The sequence below is a fragment of the Pseudophryne corroboree genome, chromosome 1 (genome assembly GCF_028390025.1).
Source record: "Pseudophryne corroboree isolate aPseCor3 chromosome 1, aPseCor3.hap2, whole genome shotgun sequence".
Classification (NCBI taxonomy): Eukaryota; Metazoa; Chordata; class Amphibia; order Anura; family Myobatrachidae; genus Pseudophryne; species Pseudophryne corroboree.
In genome coordinates this window covers 1045116334-1045129935 of record NC_086444.1, presented here as the reverse complement: position 1 = coordinate 1045129935, position 13602 = coordinate 1045116334, and the positions used below count along the sequence as shown (strand labels likewise).

The 13602-nt window shown below is 45.5% G+C and overlaps 1 protein-coding gene across 1 annotated transcript in view; it reads right to left on the bottom strand.

Annotated features, from left to right (window-relative positions):
* Positions 1-5995: 5995 nt before the first annotated feature.
* ASAH1 (N-acylsphingosine amidohydrolase 1) overlaps positions 5996-13602 on the bottom strand; it is a 55605-nt gene continuing 47998 nt past the window's right edge. The window contains exons 10-14 of the mRNA XM_063920814.1: positions 13154-13235; positions 11374-11505; positions 8414-8537; positions 6841-6897; positions 5996-6389 (exon numbers count right to left, since the gene is read on the bottom strand). Coding sequence (XP_063776884.1) covers positions 6300-6389; positions 6841-6897; positions 8414-8537; positions 11374-11505; positions 13154-13235 — 485 coding nt within the window. The 3' untranslated portion in view covers positions 5996-6299. The remainder of the gene's footprint in view (positions 6390-6840; positions 6898-8413; positions 8538-11373; positions 11506-13153; positions 13236-13602) is intronic.

Genomic DNA, 13602 nt, shown 5'->3' with positions numbered 1-13602 from the left:
CCATTTTAGTTGCCCTTCTTTGTACACTCTCTAATGTATTTATATCCTTCTGGAGATATGGGTGGTCATTCCGAGTTGTTCGCTCGCTGCCGATTTTCGCAGTGCAGCGATCAAGTGAAAAGACGGCAAAAATGCGCATGCGCATGGTACGCAGCGCACATGCGCTAAGTACTTTCACACAAAACTGTGTAGATTTACACAAGCTTGAGCAACGTTTTTTCATCGCTCGAGTGATTGACAGGAAGTGGGTGTTTCTGGGTGGAAACTGGCCGTTTTCAGGGAGTGTGCTAAAAAACGCAGGCGTGCCAGGTAAAAACGCAGGAGTGGCTGGAGAAACGGGGGAGTGGCTGGCCGAACGCAGGAACTAAACGGACTGAGGTGATCACAGTCTAGGAGTAGGTCTGGAGCTACTCAGAAACTGCAAGGAATTATTTAGTAGCAGTTCTGCTAATCTTTTGTTCGCTATTCTGCTAAGATACACTCCCAGAGGGCGGCGGCCTAGCGTTTGCAATGCTGCTAAAAGCAGCTAGCGAGTGAACAACTCGGAATGAGGGCCATGGTCTCCAGAACTGGGCACAGTATTCCAGATGTGGCCGTACCAATGACCTATACAGTGGCATTATCACTTTTTTCCTGCTACTGATTCCTCTCCCTATGCAACCAAGCATCTGACTTGCCTTTCTCATTGCTTTGTTTTGTTGCATTGCTTTCCTGCCTTCAAGTCACTTGAAATAGTGACTCCTAAATCCCTTTCCTCCTCAGTAGTTTCCATTATAGTACCCTTGTTACTAAATTTAGCCTTTGGGTTTTTGAGACCCAAGTGCATGATTTTGCATTTTTTTAGCATTAAACTGTAGTTGCCACGTTCTTGACCATTTCTCAAGCCTACCTAGGTCATCAATCATTTGTTTTACCCCTCCCGGTGTGTCTACCCTGTTGCATATCTTTGTAGCATCTGCAAAAAAGCATACTTTCCCTTCAATAGCATTTGCAATGTCACGAACAAAGATATTAAAGAGAACTGGACCAAGTACAGATCACTGGGTATTCCACTGGTAACATTCCCCTCCATAGATTGCACTCCATTTACTACAATTGTCTGTTTCCTACCCTGCAACCAGGTTTTTATCCATTTAACCGTTTTATAATCCACCCCCACGCTTTCAAGTTTATTTAACAGTCTGCGATGTGGAACAGTGTCAAATGCCTTACTAAAGTCTACATAGGCTACAGCTACAGCTCCCCCTTGATCTATTATTTTTGTCCCACAGTCAAAAAAGTCAATAAGATTTGTTTGGCATGATCTCCTACCAGTAAATCCATGCTGTTTTGGATCCTGTAAGTTGCTTGATTTAAGATATTCCACAACTCTTTCAGTTAATAGTTTTTCCATTACTTTCTCTCCTACTGATGTAAGGCTTACTGGTCTGTAGTTACTTGCTTCCACTTTTGTGCAGTGGAACTACATTTGCTCTTTTCCAGTCCTCTGGAATGGCATCTATATTTAGTGACTGACTGGTTAAATAATTCTGTTAAAGGTGTAAACATCACATCTTTTCGCTCTTTGAGTATCCTTGGGTGTATCCCATCTGGCCCCATTGATTTATCCACTTTTAGTTTTGAAAGTTCTGTTAGGCCCTTCTCCTCTGTAAATGTACTTTCATCTACCTTATTTTTATGAATGTCCTTGCAACTTAACTGTGGCCCCATCCCTTCTCCTTCTGTAGTAAATACTGAGCAAAAATATTTAGGTGATCTGCTATTGCAGGCATGTCCAAACTGCAGCCCTCCAGCTGTTGAGAAACTACACACCCCAGCATGCCCTGACACAGCTTTAGCATTCTCTGACAGCAAAACTCTGTCAGGGCATGCTGGGATATGTAGTTTCACAACAGCTGGAGAGCCGCAGTTTGGACATGCATGTGCTATTGCCTTGTCTCCCTCCACCAAATGCTCACTCTCGGCCTTAAGTCTTATAATTCCTTCATTTGATTTCTCCTTTCACTTATATACTTTCAAAAAGTCATCCAGCAACCTGCAATGACTAGCCTTTGAGCAACACCTGCAGCAATGTAAATAGATTTTAGAGTGGTCTCAATTTTCCTATCTGCCGGGTCCTTTACTGTAAAGGAGCCCAGAGCAGGGAGAACCGCCTTTTTAAAAAGGCGAGAGACTGAGTCCTCTACTGCAGGAGATTCTTCCCAGAATTTTCTGCAATCAGGGGCAAAGGGGAATGTATGCAAAAACCGTTTGGACACCCGAAACTTATTTAAAATAGCCTGGAAGAAACCACATAATAAGTCATCTAATTCCTTGGAATCAGGAAATGTGACTGCCATTTTATCTTGTGGGAGGAAAAATGACTGCTGATTAGTAGCATCCTCCAGGGGTAGCATTAACACTTCCCTAATAGCCAATATGAGAGGCTCAATACCCACTTATGGGGTCCACATCATCCCATATATCATCTTCAGTATCCGAGAGTAGTGCAGGTAAAGCACGTTTATGTGCACCCCTTAGTAGATAGGGGGGATGTTTAGCAGTGAGACCTACAGCTGCTTGTTGCAGTTCCTGAGTCTTATTAGCATCTGCAGTGAGCTGAGATGACATATCAGCCATCATAGTTTTGATAGCCCCCAACGAGAAGGGCTCTGGACTCTCCCCCACATTGTTATCAGCATTTAGAGATGGCTGACTACACTGCTCACATGATATGGAATCAGATGAACTAGGAGAGAATCTAGCATTACATACACTGCATGACTTCTGTTTTACCATTGTGAATCAGAAAAAATAGGATTTTAATTACCTCTAAGTCTGATAGGAGGGGCATAGAGGGAGGAGCCAGCCCACACTATTGTTTCTTAAAGTGCCCATGGCTCCTAGTGGACCCATCTATACCCCATGGTACTAATGTGGACCACAGTATCCTCTAGGACGTAAGCGAAAAACCAGGTACAAGATACATAAAACACAGCCCGATATTGATGTATTGCAAGCCTATCCTAGTGCATGTGAGAGGAGACACAGACGAGAGGACCCTAACGCACCCAGCGCTGCACAGCCCCAGTGAGGCCGTCAGCGTTTTTATGTAAACACAATGAGACTGTAATTTGATAAAATCCCTCAGAGGGATTGTTATTGTGCAGTAATATAGCGGCTCTTCCCCTCTCTATCTGGTACCAGGGATCCAGGGACTGTTTGGAGGAGCTGTCGAGGCTGCTGCTATGTAGACTACAGGCGCCAAAATGCCACTGAGCATGCTCTCGTGTAGCTCCGACCCCCGCCATGGCGCCGGAGCTACCTCTGTATATTTATACTGGCCATGTCTCTCAAGTTGTAAAACCTTACATAAATGGTTGCTTTACCCTAAATTAGCCAGTCTTGTGCATGGGCTATAGCGGGTCCCCCCCAGGAGGGACCTGGTCGCCACACCCACGCTTTTTGCCACACAGTAAACCGGGGAACCCACCTAGCGGGGCCCCCGGTTGGTACTCACCACCGATGATCACCTTCAGGCAGCGTTAGGGGTGTGCGGCATGCTGCGGCAGCCAAGGCGCCATGCCCTGCTGACCAAACTGCCCCTCAGGACGGTGGTCCTGCAGCGGGGAAGAAGCTCTGCACCTCCCACGGTACAGGTATGCTGTTGCCCAAACAGCATACCGAAATAAATAAAACTTTAAAAGAAATTGAAGAAAAACTCTGGAGCTAGCAGAGTGTACATCCTCTCCTGAGGGCACTTTTTTCTAAACTGAGCTGTAGGAGGAGGCATAGAGGGGAGAAGCCAGCACGCCCGGTGGAAGAAATTTAAAGTGCACTGGCTCCTTTGGACCCATCTATACTCCATCGTACTAATTCTGTCCCCAATATCCCTTATGGATACTAGAGAAATATACTGGTAGGTTAATTGGCTCCCAAATTTTTTTTAACTTAGCGTGTAAGTCTGTGCGTGTACACAGGCAAACTAGATGTGCCAAGTGATTCTTATCTGCCATTATATACTCTGTTTCTATGAGTTGGTTAAAATATTCTATCACCTGAGACCCCCACAACATCGGCACCTAAGCATCTCTGCACCAACTACCACAGATTTCTGTTAGCCCTGTGTGGAAGGTAAATCATAATTAGGCATGAAAGGGATGATGTAATCATTCATATGTATGGAAGACAACTCGTACAAAAACATATTAAACCAGTGGTGGCCAACCCGCGGCTCTCGAGCCGCATGCGGCGCTTTCATCCGCCGCATGCGGCACGGCCGGCTCCTGGCCACCACTGCCCGGCACATACACTTGTCTCCGGCGGTGGTGTCACTCTTCAATTCAGCGCCGGTCCATGAGCCAATCAGAGCTCGCGGACCGCGAGCTTTGATTGGCTCACGGACCGGCGCCTAATTAAAGAGAGACACCGCCGCCGGAGAGTGAGGGGCAGGAGAGGCGTACGCTGCGCTCTCCTCACAGACAGCAGCAGCGCGGTGAGCAGCACGGGGGAAGGGGGGGCATGTATAGCTGCCACTGGGGGGCATATCTGGCACTGTGGGGACATATATATATCTGGCACTGGGGGAGGCATAGCTGGCATTGTGGGGACATATATATCTGGCATTGAGGGCATAGCTGGCACTGTGGAGACACTGGCATTGGGGCATAGCTGGCACTGTGGGGATATGTATATCTGGCACTGTGCGGACATGTATATCTGGCACTGGTGGCATAGCTGGCACTGTGGGGACAGGTATATCTGGCACTGTGGGGACATGCATATCTGGCACTGTGGGGTATAGCTGGCACTGTGGGGGCATGTGTATCTGGAACTGTGGGGCATCTATGTATCTGGCACTGTGGGGACATGTGTATCTGGCACTGGGGGCATATATATATACTGTATCTGGCACTGTGGGGACATATGTTTCTGGCAGTGTGGAGGCACCCATTTATTGGCATTTTTACATGTATGTGGCATTATATGTATGTGGCACTGTACAACATGACTAAAAATGGGGTTATGACAAGGTTATACTCCTACAAACGTCATACCGAAAGGTGTGCGCACAAAAATGGGGTGTGGCTTTGTGAAAACTAGGCCACACCCCCATTTTTGCGCGTGCATGATACTGGCTCTTGCCCTTGACTACAGATCTTTTCTGGTTCTTTGCCTCTGACTGGTTGGCCACCCCTGTATTAAACAGACGAGCACTATGATGTGTAGTATGCAATAAGAAAACCATATGAGACCAATACTAATTAAAATGTTACACTTGATTGCAAAAATTACCTTGCATAGAAACAATTTAAGATCTTTTATAAAATGATTGAGCCTGGGTAAACAGCAACCAGGTATAAATGGGTAGAAGTAATGCAAGCTTGGTAGCCTTTCTAGCCCTATCCTTACCCTAATATTTCACTCCAGTCCTGTGACGCTTCTTCCCCTTGCTATCAGATACTGAGTTCCACGCTATGAACCGGAAGTAGCTTGAGAAGGTCAATGCTGGGGCTGGGGGACCCGTACCGCTTATCTGACAGCTGCCAATGCATTTTGTATGTGTACTTTGTCAAGGGTCATCTATTCGTTTAAAAAAACAAACTTGAAAGTTCCTGCATAAAACATGCAGAGAAGCAGCTGCTTTGTAAAATTTACCCCTTCATCTGCTAGGAAAACAAGGAACCCGTAAGTACTACAGGTGCCAACAAGATGGATGTAGAGGCGCGCACACATACCGTTGTAGCTCCTCAGCATATCATCAAACATACATACATACATTTCCTTCTCTTACTTATACCAAGAACTACTCCATACTTCACACCGGCACCTAACCTTTGCTTTTTTTCAGTCTTATCTCTGCTGATACATGTTTATATACCATGTACTTGTCCTGCATTGTCTTGTACTGCAAGTTGCTGTTTTCTTGTTTTGCTCAATAGTTTATGTATCTGGTTATGCGCTATGGAACCTTTCTGGCCCCATATACATTAAGGAAAATAATAAGATCTTCACATTGTTAGAACAAGATCACTGTATTTCTTGTACATTAGTATTTTTACTCAGTTTTCTGTATTCGGATTGTAATAAAGATCATTTACTTAAAAAAATAAAGTTTTAGTAGGGGGACAATTATTAGAGAGACCCCCACAAAGCTTTCATTAGTTCAGTTTGCCAAGAACAGAATCACAAGAGCTGCCTCCAGATAACCAATAATCCATCCAACACAAGCAGTTCCACCGGTGGGATTCCCTGTACTTCTGTGGTAAATGCGAAGGGGGTTCTGGGATGCAGGCCCGCTGCCATCACACGTATCCTCTTCACCAAGGTACGCAGGGATCTGGGCAGTCCCGGAGATAAGTCTCCAACTTGCCTTCAGAAACGGACATCATTGTTGTGTATGTGGTAAGCTACAGAAAATGCAACAAAAACAGGACTTTAGAAAGTGTTATTTATGATTTTTGGAGATCTATGTACAGTATGTGTATTAGCTAACTGTTCAAAGCCTTCCAGAAAAAGCAGTAAAGAGGTGAAGACTGAGAGAATAACTCTTCTCACTGCACATAGAATACACAATGGTAATATATGGAAAGATATCTATAATCTGTATAAACTGTTAATTCTGACATCACTTCAGTGTTTATTAGGCACTCTTCTTATAAAGCACTTAAAGCACCCACATTATAAAGGTGTTATGGATATTATAATTCACTTCAGTTCCATGACCTGTCCTCTGACTCGTAATGTGCTAGTTGTTACCTGTAGGAGGTTAATTATCCCATATTATCTAGGAATGTGACAGTCCCCATAGGCTTTGAGTACAATTTAAGTGTAGGTGAACGGTGTACAAATTTGTCTTACCTTATTAAGGACAGGCTTGGTGGAAAGCACATCATAGATTGTTGCAAATGATATATTCTGTAAAGGCAAGCATATAATGGTATGTTATATTATAGCCAGTAGAAAGAAAATGTGATTTTTAGCGGTTATGCGACAATAGGGGATTGTAATGTATAGTGTCGTTATCTCATTGCTGCAGAACGATGGTACACAGACACCATCCTGGTGCGACTCTCAACTGGTTACACTCATCCAGACAAGTGGTGGTAAGAGGTTTACTGTACACGTGGCAGTACTGGCTGTGTAAGAATATACAAAGCAGAAGTGTAATAATGGTGACAACTATACTGTCTTGGTTAAGGTTTGTCTCCACCCACTTACCGGGGCAAAGCACTAGCAATAGTATACAAAAAACGATCTGCTCACAGCTGCATGGGGCTGCCAGTGATGCTGCTCTCTTGCACGCACGGATCCCTGGCTAATAAGGGGAGCTTGGATCTGCCAGTGATGCTGCCCTCTTACACACATGGCACCCTAGCTAATAAGGGGAGCATGGATCTGCCAGTGATGCTGCCCTCTTACACACAAGGCTCCCTGGCTAATAAGGGGAGCATGGATCTGCCAGTGATGCTGCCCTCTTGCACACATGGATCCCTGGCTAATAAGGGGAGCTTAGATCTGCCAGTGATGCTGCCCTCTTACACACAAGGCTCCCTGGCTAATAAGGGGAGCATGGATCTGCCAGTGATGCTGCCCTCTTACACACAAGGCTCCCTGGCTAATAAGGGGAGCATGGATCTGCCAGTGATGCTGCCCTCTTACACACAAGGCTCCCTGGCTAATAAGGGGAGCATGGATCTGCCAGTGATGCTGCCCTCTTACACACAAGGCTCCCTGGCTAATAAGGGGAGCATGGATCTGCCAGTGATGCTGCCCTCTTACACACAAGGCTCCCTGGCTAATAAGGGGAGCTTATATCTGCCAGTGATGCTGCCCTCTTGTACACATGGATCCCTGGCTAATAAGGGGAGCTTAGATCTGCCAATGATGCTGCCCTCTTACACACATGGCTCCCTAGCTAATAAGGGGAGCATAGATCTGCCAGTGATGCTGCCCTCTTGCACACATGGCTGCCTAGCTAATAAGGGAGCATGGAGCTGCCAGTGATGCTGCCCTCTTGTACACATGGATCCCTGGCTAATAAGGGGAGCTTATATCTGCCAGTGATGCTGCCCTCTTGTACACATGGATCCCTGGCTAATAAGGGGAGCTTAGATCTGCCAATGATGCTGCCCTCTTACACACATGGCTCCCTAGCTAATAAGGGGAGCATAGATCTGCCAGTGATGCTGCCCTCTTGCACACATGGCTGCCTAGCTAATAAGGGAGCATGGAGCTGCCAGTGATGCTGCCCTCTTGTACACATGGCTCCCTGGCTAATAAGGGGAGCTTGGATCTGCCAGTGATGCTGCCCTCTTGCACACATGGATCTCTGGCTAATAAGGGGAGCTTGGATCTGCCAGTGATGCTGCACTCTTGCACACATGGATCCCTGGGTAATATGGGGGGCTACTAGGAGATTGCATTAAATTACCTTTTGGCCAATTCTATTCATGCACTTCATGGCTGGTGCTCTTCTGTTATCAATGGGCAGCGGAGGCTTCCAGTGGTCATAGTTTGTCTCTAGGACATACCACTCACCTTTCTGAGTGCCAAGCCTTAAATGCAAAAAACAGATGTCAGTCTATGGGGTATATGCAATAGCGGGCGAATCGCGGCATTAGATCCGCCTCTGTATGATTCGCCCGCTATCGCCAGCTGCAGCCCTGTCGCCGGGACCCTGGTTTCACTATATTCAATGTAAAACTGATTCGCCCCTCCCGCAGGCGGATTCCGGCCAATCGGCGAGCAGTGGGCGTACTGAATTCGCCTTCACGCCCAAATTGCTGGAACGGTAAAATCAGGAAAAAAAATGGCGTGGGGTCCCCCCTCCAAAGCATAACCAGCCTCGGGCTCATTGAGCTGGTCCTGGTTCTAAAAATCCGGGGGGAAAATTGACAGGGGATCCCCCGTATTTTTAAAACCAGCACCGGGCTCTGCGCCTGATGCTGGTGCCAAAAATACGGGGACAAAACGAGTAGGGGTCCCCCGTATTTTTAACACCAGCATCGGGCTCCACTAGCTGGACAGATAATGCCACAGCCGGGGGTCACTTTTATATAGTGCCCTGCGGCCGTGGCATCAAATATCCAACTAGTCACCCCTGGCCGGGGTACCCTGGGGGAGTGGGGACCCCTTCAATCAAGGGGTCCCCCCCCCCCAGCCACCCAAGGGCCAGGGGTGAAGCCCGAGGCTGTCCCCCCCCCATCCAATGGGCTGCGGATGGGAGGGCTGATAGCCTTTGTGTAAAAAAAAAAGATATTGTTTTTTCCATTAGTACTACAAGTCCCAGCAAGCCTCCCCCGCAAGCTGGTACTTGGAGAACCACAAGTACCAGCATGCGGGAGAAAAACGGGCCTGCTGGTACCTGTAGTACTACTGGGAAAAAAATACCCAAATAAAAACAGGACACACACACCTTGATAGTAAAACTTTATTTCATACGTCGACACACACATACTTACCTGTGTTGACACGCCGACTGCAACGATCTCCGACGATCCGAGGGTACCTGTCAAAAAATTATACTCACCTTCCAGCGTCCGTCCAGAGGTCCAGGTCCAGAGGTAAATCCACGTACTTTGTAAAATAAATAAACGATCACCGAGCCATACCGGACTAGAAAGGAGTGTAATGTTTTCACATTACACTCCTTTCTCCCGAATGCCGGGACATCACGTGACTCTTGTCACTGATGCCCCTTCAGCCAATCAGGAAGCGCTATTGCCGTGGCGCTCACCTGATTGGCTGGACGCCGTCTGTACTCTGACAGCGCCTCGCAAAGCCGCTCCATTACTTTCAATGGTGGGAACTTAGCGGCTAGCGGTGGGGTCACCCGCCGGTCACCGCTGACCGGCGGGTGACCTCACCGCTAGCCGCTAAGTTCCCACCATTGAATATAATGGAGGGAGCTGTGCGATGCGCTGTCACAGCGAGCAGCCAATCAGGTGAGCGCAATTGCGCTTCCTGATTGGCTTAGAGACCTGTCAGTGACAACTGTCACTGACAGATCTTAATCGTGGAAAGGTGTCCCATGTGTCAGCATGGGACCCCTTTCAGTCCGTTATGGAGCGGGTAAATGCGTTTTATTATTTTGCCAAGTACGTGGATTTATCTCTGGAGCCTGTTGAGGTGAGTATATTGAACTTTGCTTTTCAGGTACCCCGGGATTCTACATGGAGAAGAGGACCGATGTCGGCGTGTGAACATAGGTAAGTATGTGTGTGTCGGCAGTGTGTAATAAAGTTTTACTGTCGACGGTGTCTGTGTCCTGTTTTTATTTGGGTATTTTTTTTCCAGTAGTACTACAGGTACCAGCGGGCCCGTTTTTCTCCCGCATGCTGGTACTTGTGGTTCTCCAAGTACCAGCTTGCAGGGGAGGCTTGCTGGGACTTGTAGTACTAATGGAAAAAACAATATCTTTTTTTTGAACACAAAAAGGCTATCAGCCCTCCCATCCGCAGCCCATTGGATGGGGGGGGACAGCCTCGGGCTTCACCCCTGGCCCTTGGGTGGCTGGGGGGGGGGGGACCCCTTGATTGAAGGGGTCCCCACTCCCCCAGGGTACCCCGGCCAGGGGTGACTAGTTGGATATTTGATGCCACGGCCGCAGGGCACGGCATAAAAGTGACCCCCGGCTGTGGCATTATCTGTCCAGCTAGTGGAGCCCGATGCTGGTGTTAAAAATACGGGGGACCCCTACTCGTTTTGTCCCCCGTATTTTTGGCACCAGCACCAGGCACAGAGCCCGGTGCTGGTTTTAAAAATACGGGGGATCCCCTGTCAATTTTCCCCCCGCATTTTTAGAACCAGGACCAGCTCAATGAGCCCGAGGCTGGTTATGCTTTGGAGGGGGGACCCCACGCCATTTTTTTTCCTGATTTTACCGTTCCAGCAATTAAAAAAAATAAATAAAAAAAAAATATTTTAAAAAAATATATAAATAATATTTGTGCCTCCCCCAAAAAAAAACAAAAAACCTAATCCCTTCTAATATAAATAGATCTACTATTCCCAAAAAAAAAAACACCAAAAAAACCATGTTTAAAATTTTTTTATTTGTTTTCACCCTCCAAAGTGTGGCGGATGGAAAATCGCGAATTTGCTGTCTAAAAGCACTGCAGGCGAATTTCCAAACTTGAATTGAATATGCTGGAGGCGAATTGCAGCATCTGTACCATTGCAGAAAAGGCGAATTCGGAAAAAGGCGAATTGAGAAAAGGCGAATTTTGACGGGCCGTTTTTTTGCGAAAAATGACTGCACTGCATAGGCGAATTGATTTTTGGAGGCGAAAACGGCCCGGAATTCGCCTTTTTTGCCGATTCGCCCGCTATTGCATATACCCCTATGTATCGAACACTACATATGTGGATTTGAGGTAAGTAAATACTCACTCCCAAGTATCGACGCAGGACTTCCTGGCGCGCGTGATTACACAGGCCTCTCCGGTCTTATTACCTCCCAGTATGAAATACGCTGGGGCAAGCATCTCTGTTTTTGATAGAAGGTTTTTAGCTTCTTCATAACTGTGTGGCACAAGAAACACAAAACATAACTAAGAAGCATCTACTGACGGATCTAGGGAACACTAAAGAATAGTTTGGTTTGCTGAGTAACAAGGAAAGTTCCAACCAACTAGTATAGCACAGTGTCCATCAATGGAAGCACTACAAAATGTGCCAAAAACAATCTCAGTGTGTAGATATTAGAAAACACGTTACAGTGAAACCATGATAATTGTGATCTATCATCCCTCTAAGAGTAGAAAATTAAATGTGGGAATCCAAAATAAAGGGGGGAAAAAAAGGAATGAAAAGAACAATGGAAAAAATTACTATAAAAACGAATGCACAGTGTCCTTCAATTAATGCATAAATAAATGAAACTTCTTCAAAGATACAGCCGCATACAAAGAGACTGTTTCTTTGAAGAAGTTTCATTTATTTATGCATTAATTGCCCCCTTTATTTTGGATTCCCACATTTTTTGAAGTGGGTTCAATCAAAGTATGGACTTTATTTGCCAGCTTAAGCGAGTGCACTACGCAAATATTTAGACCATAAGGAACCTTTACCAGATTTAATCTCTTTATATAAAATAAAAACATAGTTTTGAATTTATTTGAATCAGTTATATTTTCAATCACACATCCGCCTATTTATCAACATCAACTTATCTCATACATCAGCAGGTACTATATACTCCTAGTACCTCTATAGAGGGAAATCAATACAATCAGTAACACTAATTTTAGGATTGAGCGCAGTGCTTTAATTTAATTTTCTACTGCAATTGTTCTAATAGGTTGGTCACCTATAAAATTACAGCAGCTCATCCGACTATAGAGAGACTCAGTGCGCAGAATAACCCCCTATAAGATTATCCCACTAAGAGGACTGTACACTATAACAACCATAGAATTAGGTACAATAAATGAGGATTGCTATACTATAATAAGAGATGCTTACACAAATGATCCAAAAGAACCTTAAAATAAATCTGTCTGATAATTGAGCAAGTGTGTATATAGCAACCGGGCAAAACCATGCTGCACTGCAGGTGGGGCAGATGTAACATGTGCAGAGAGAGAGAGATTTGGGTGTGGTGTGGTCAAACTGAAATCTAAATTGAAGTGTGGAAATAAATGTAACATTTGTGGGCTACATGAAACAGCAGCCAATATTTACCCTACATGGAAATATAACCCACCCAAATCTAGATCTCTCCAGACATGTGACATCAGCCCCACCTGCAGTGCTGCATGGTTTTCCAGTTGTGAGTTATATTGCTTTGCTTACAAACCTGAATCAGACCCTGTGTGTGAATTATTATAACAAAGACAAGTGCATGTACTGCAGCTTCTTCAAGATACTCAAAACAGGAGCATTTCAAAGTGAAGCAATTAGTGCAGTGAACCAGCAATAGGTCCTGGGAGAACTGATCTGGGGATATTTTAGATTAGGACATCGGTTTCTTCATTTGCAAGATTAAAAAAATCTCATTCTAAAGTTGCCTGTTTTGTCAGAGAAGAAACTTGCATTTAATGAAGACATAACAGCTGCACGTTGGGCAGAGGCAAATCCATATGTGCCCAGAAGTGGTTAGAGTTAGCCAAGATATATTGGGAGCTGTAAATTATAAACGGATACAAAAACCAAAAAATTGGGCACTTACCTGGTCGCGTTCTCAAGTACGCTTCTTGTGAGAAAACTCATCCAAGCCCCATGTCTTATTCCAATGATCCACTCCAACACCCCTGTAAATATAAGCAGGGGTACATAAATATGTACTTAAAAGTAGTTAGAGGGAGTAAGGGGGAAAGCTGTTATTATAAACCGTGTCATCATATCACACTGTGCTGTATGTAGAAGGGAGGAAGACAAAGCACAGACTGATCCCTTCCAATGTACAGGAATAAGGGACATATGCATAGCTTAGATATGAACAATTATTGCGTAAAAAGCAAGTATGTAAATGTAGAGCTGTCCACAGCAACAAGACTGTGATGAAGCTTCGGACAAGATACGCTGTAGTAATGTAGATAAGGAGGCTGCTGGGTGGCATCTAGGTGGAGAACCATGCTTACAAATAGGAGATGCTATTAGATATGATTGGTGGCTCAT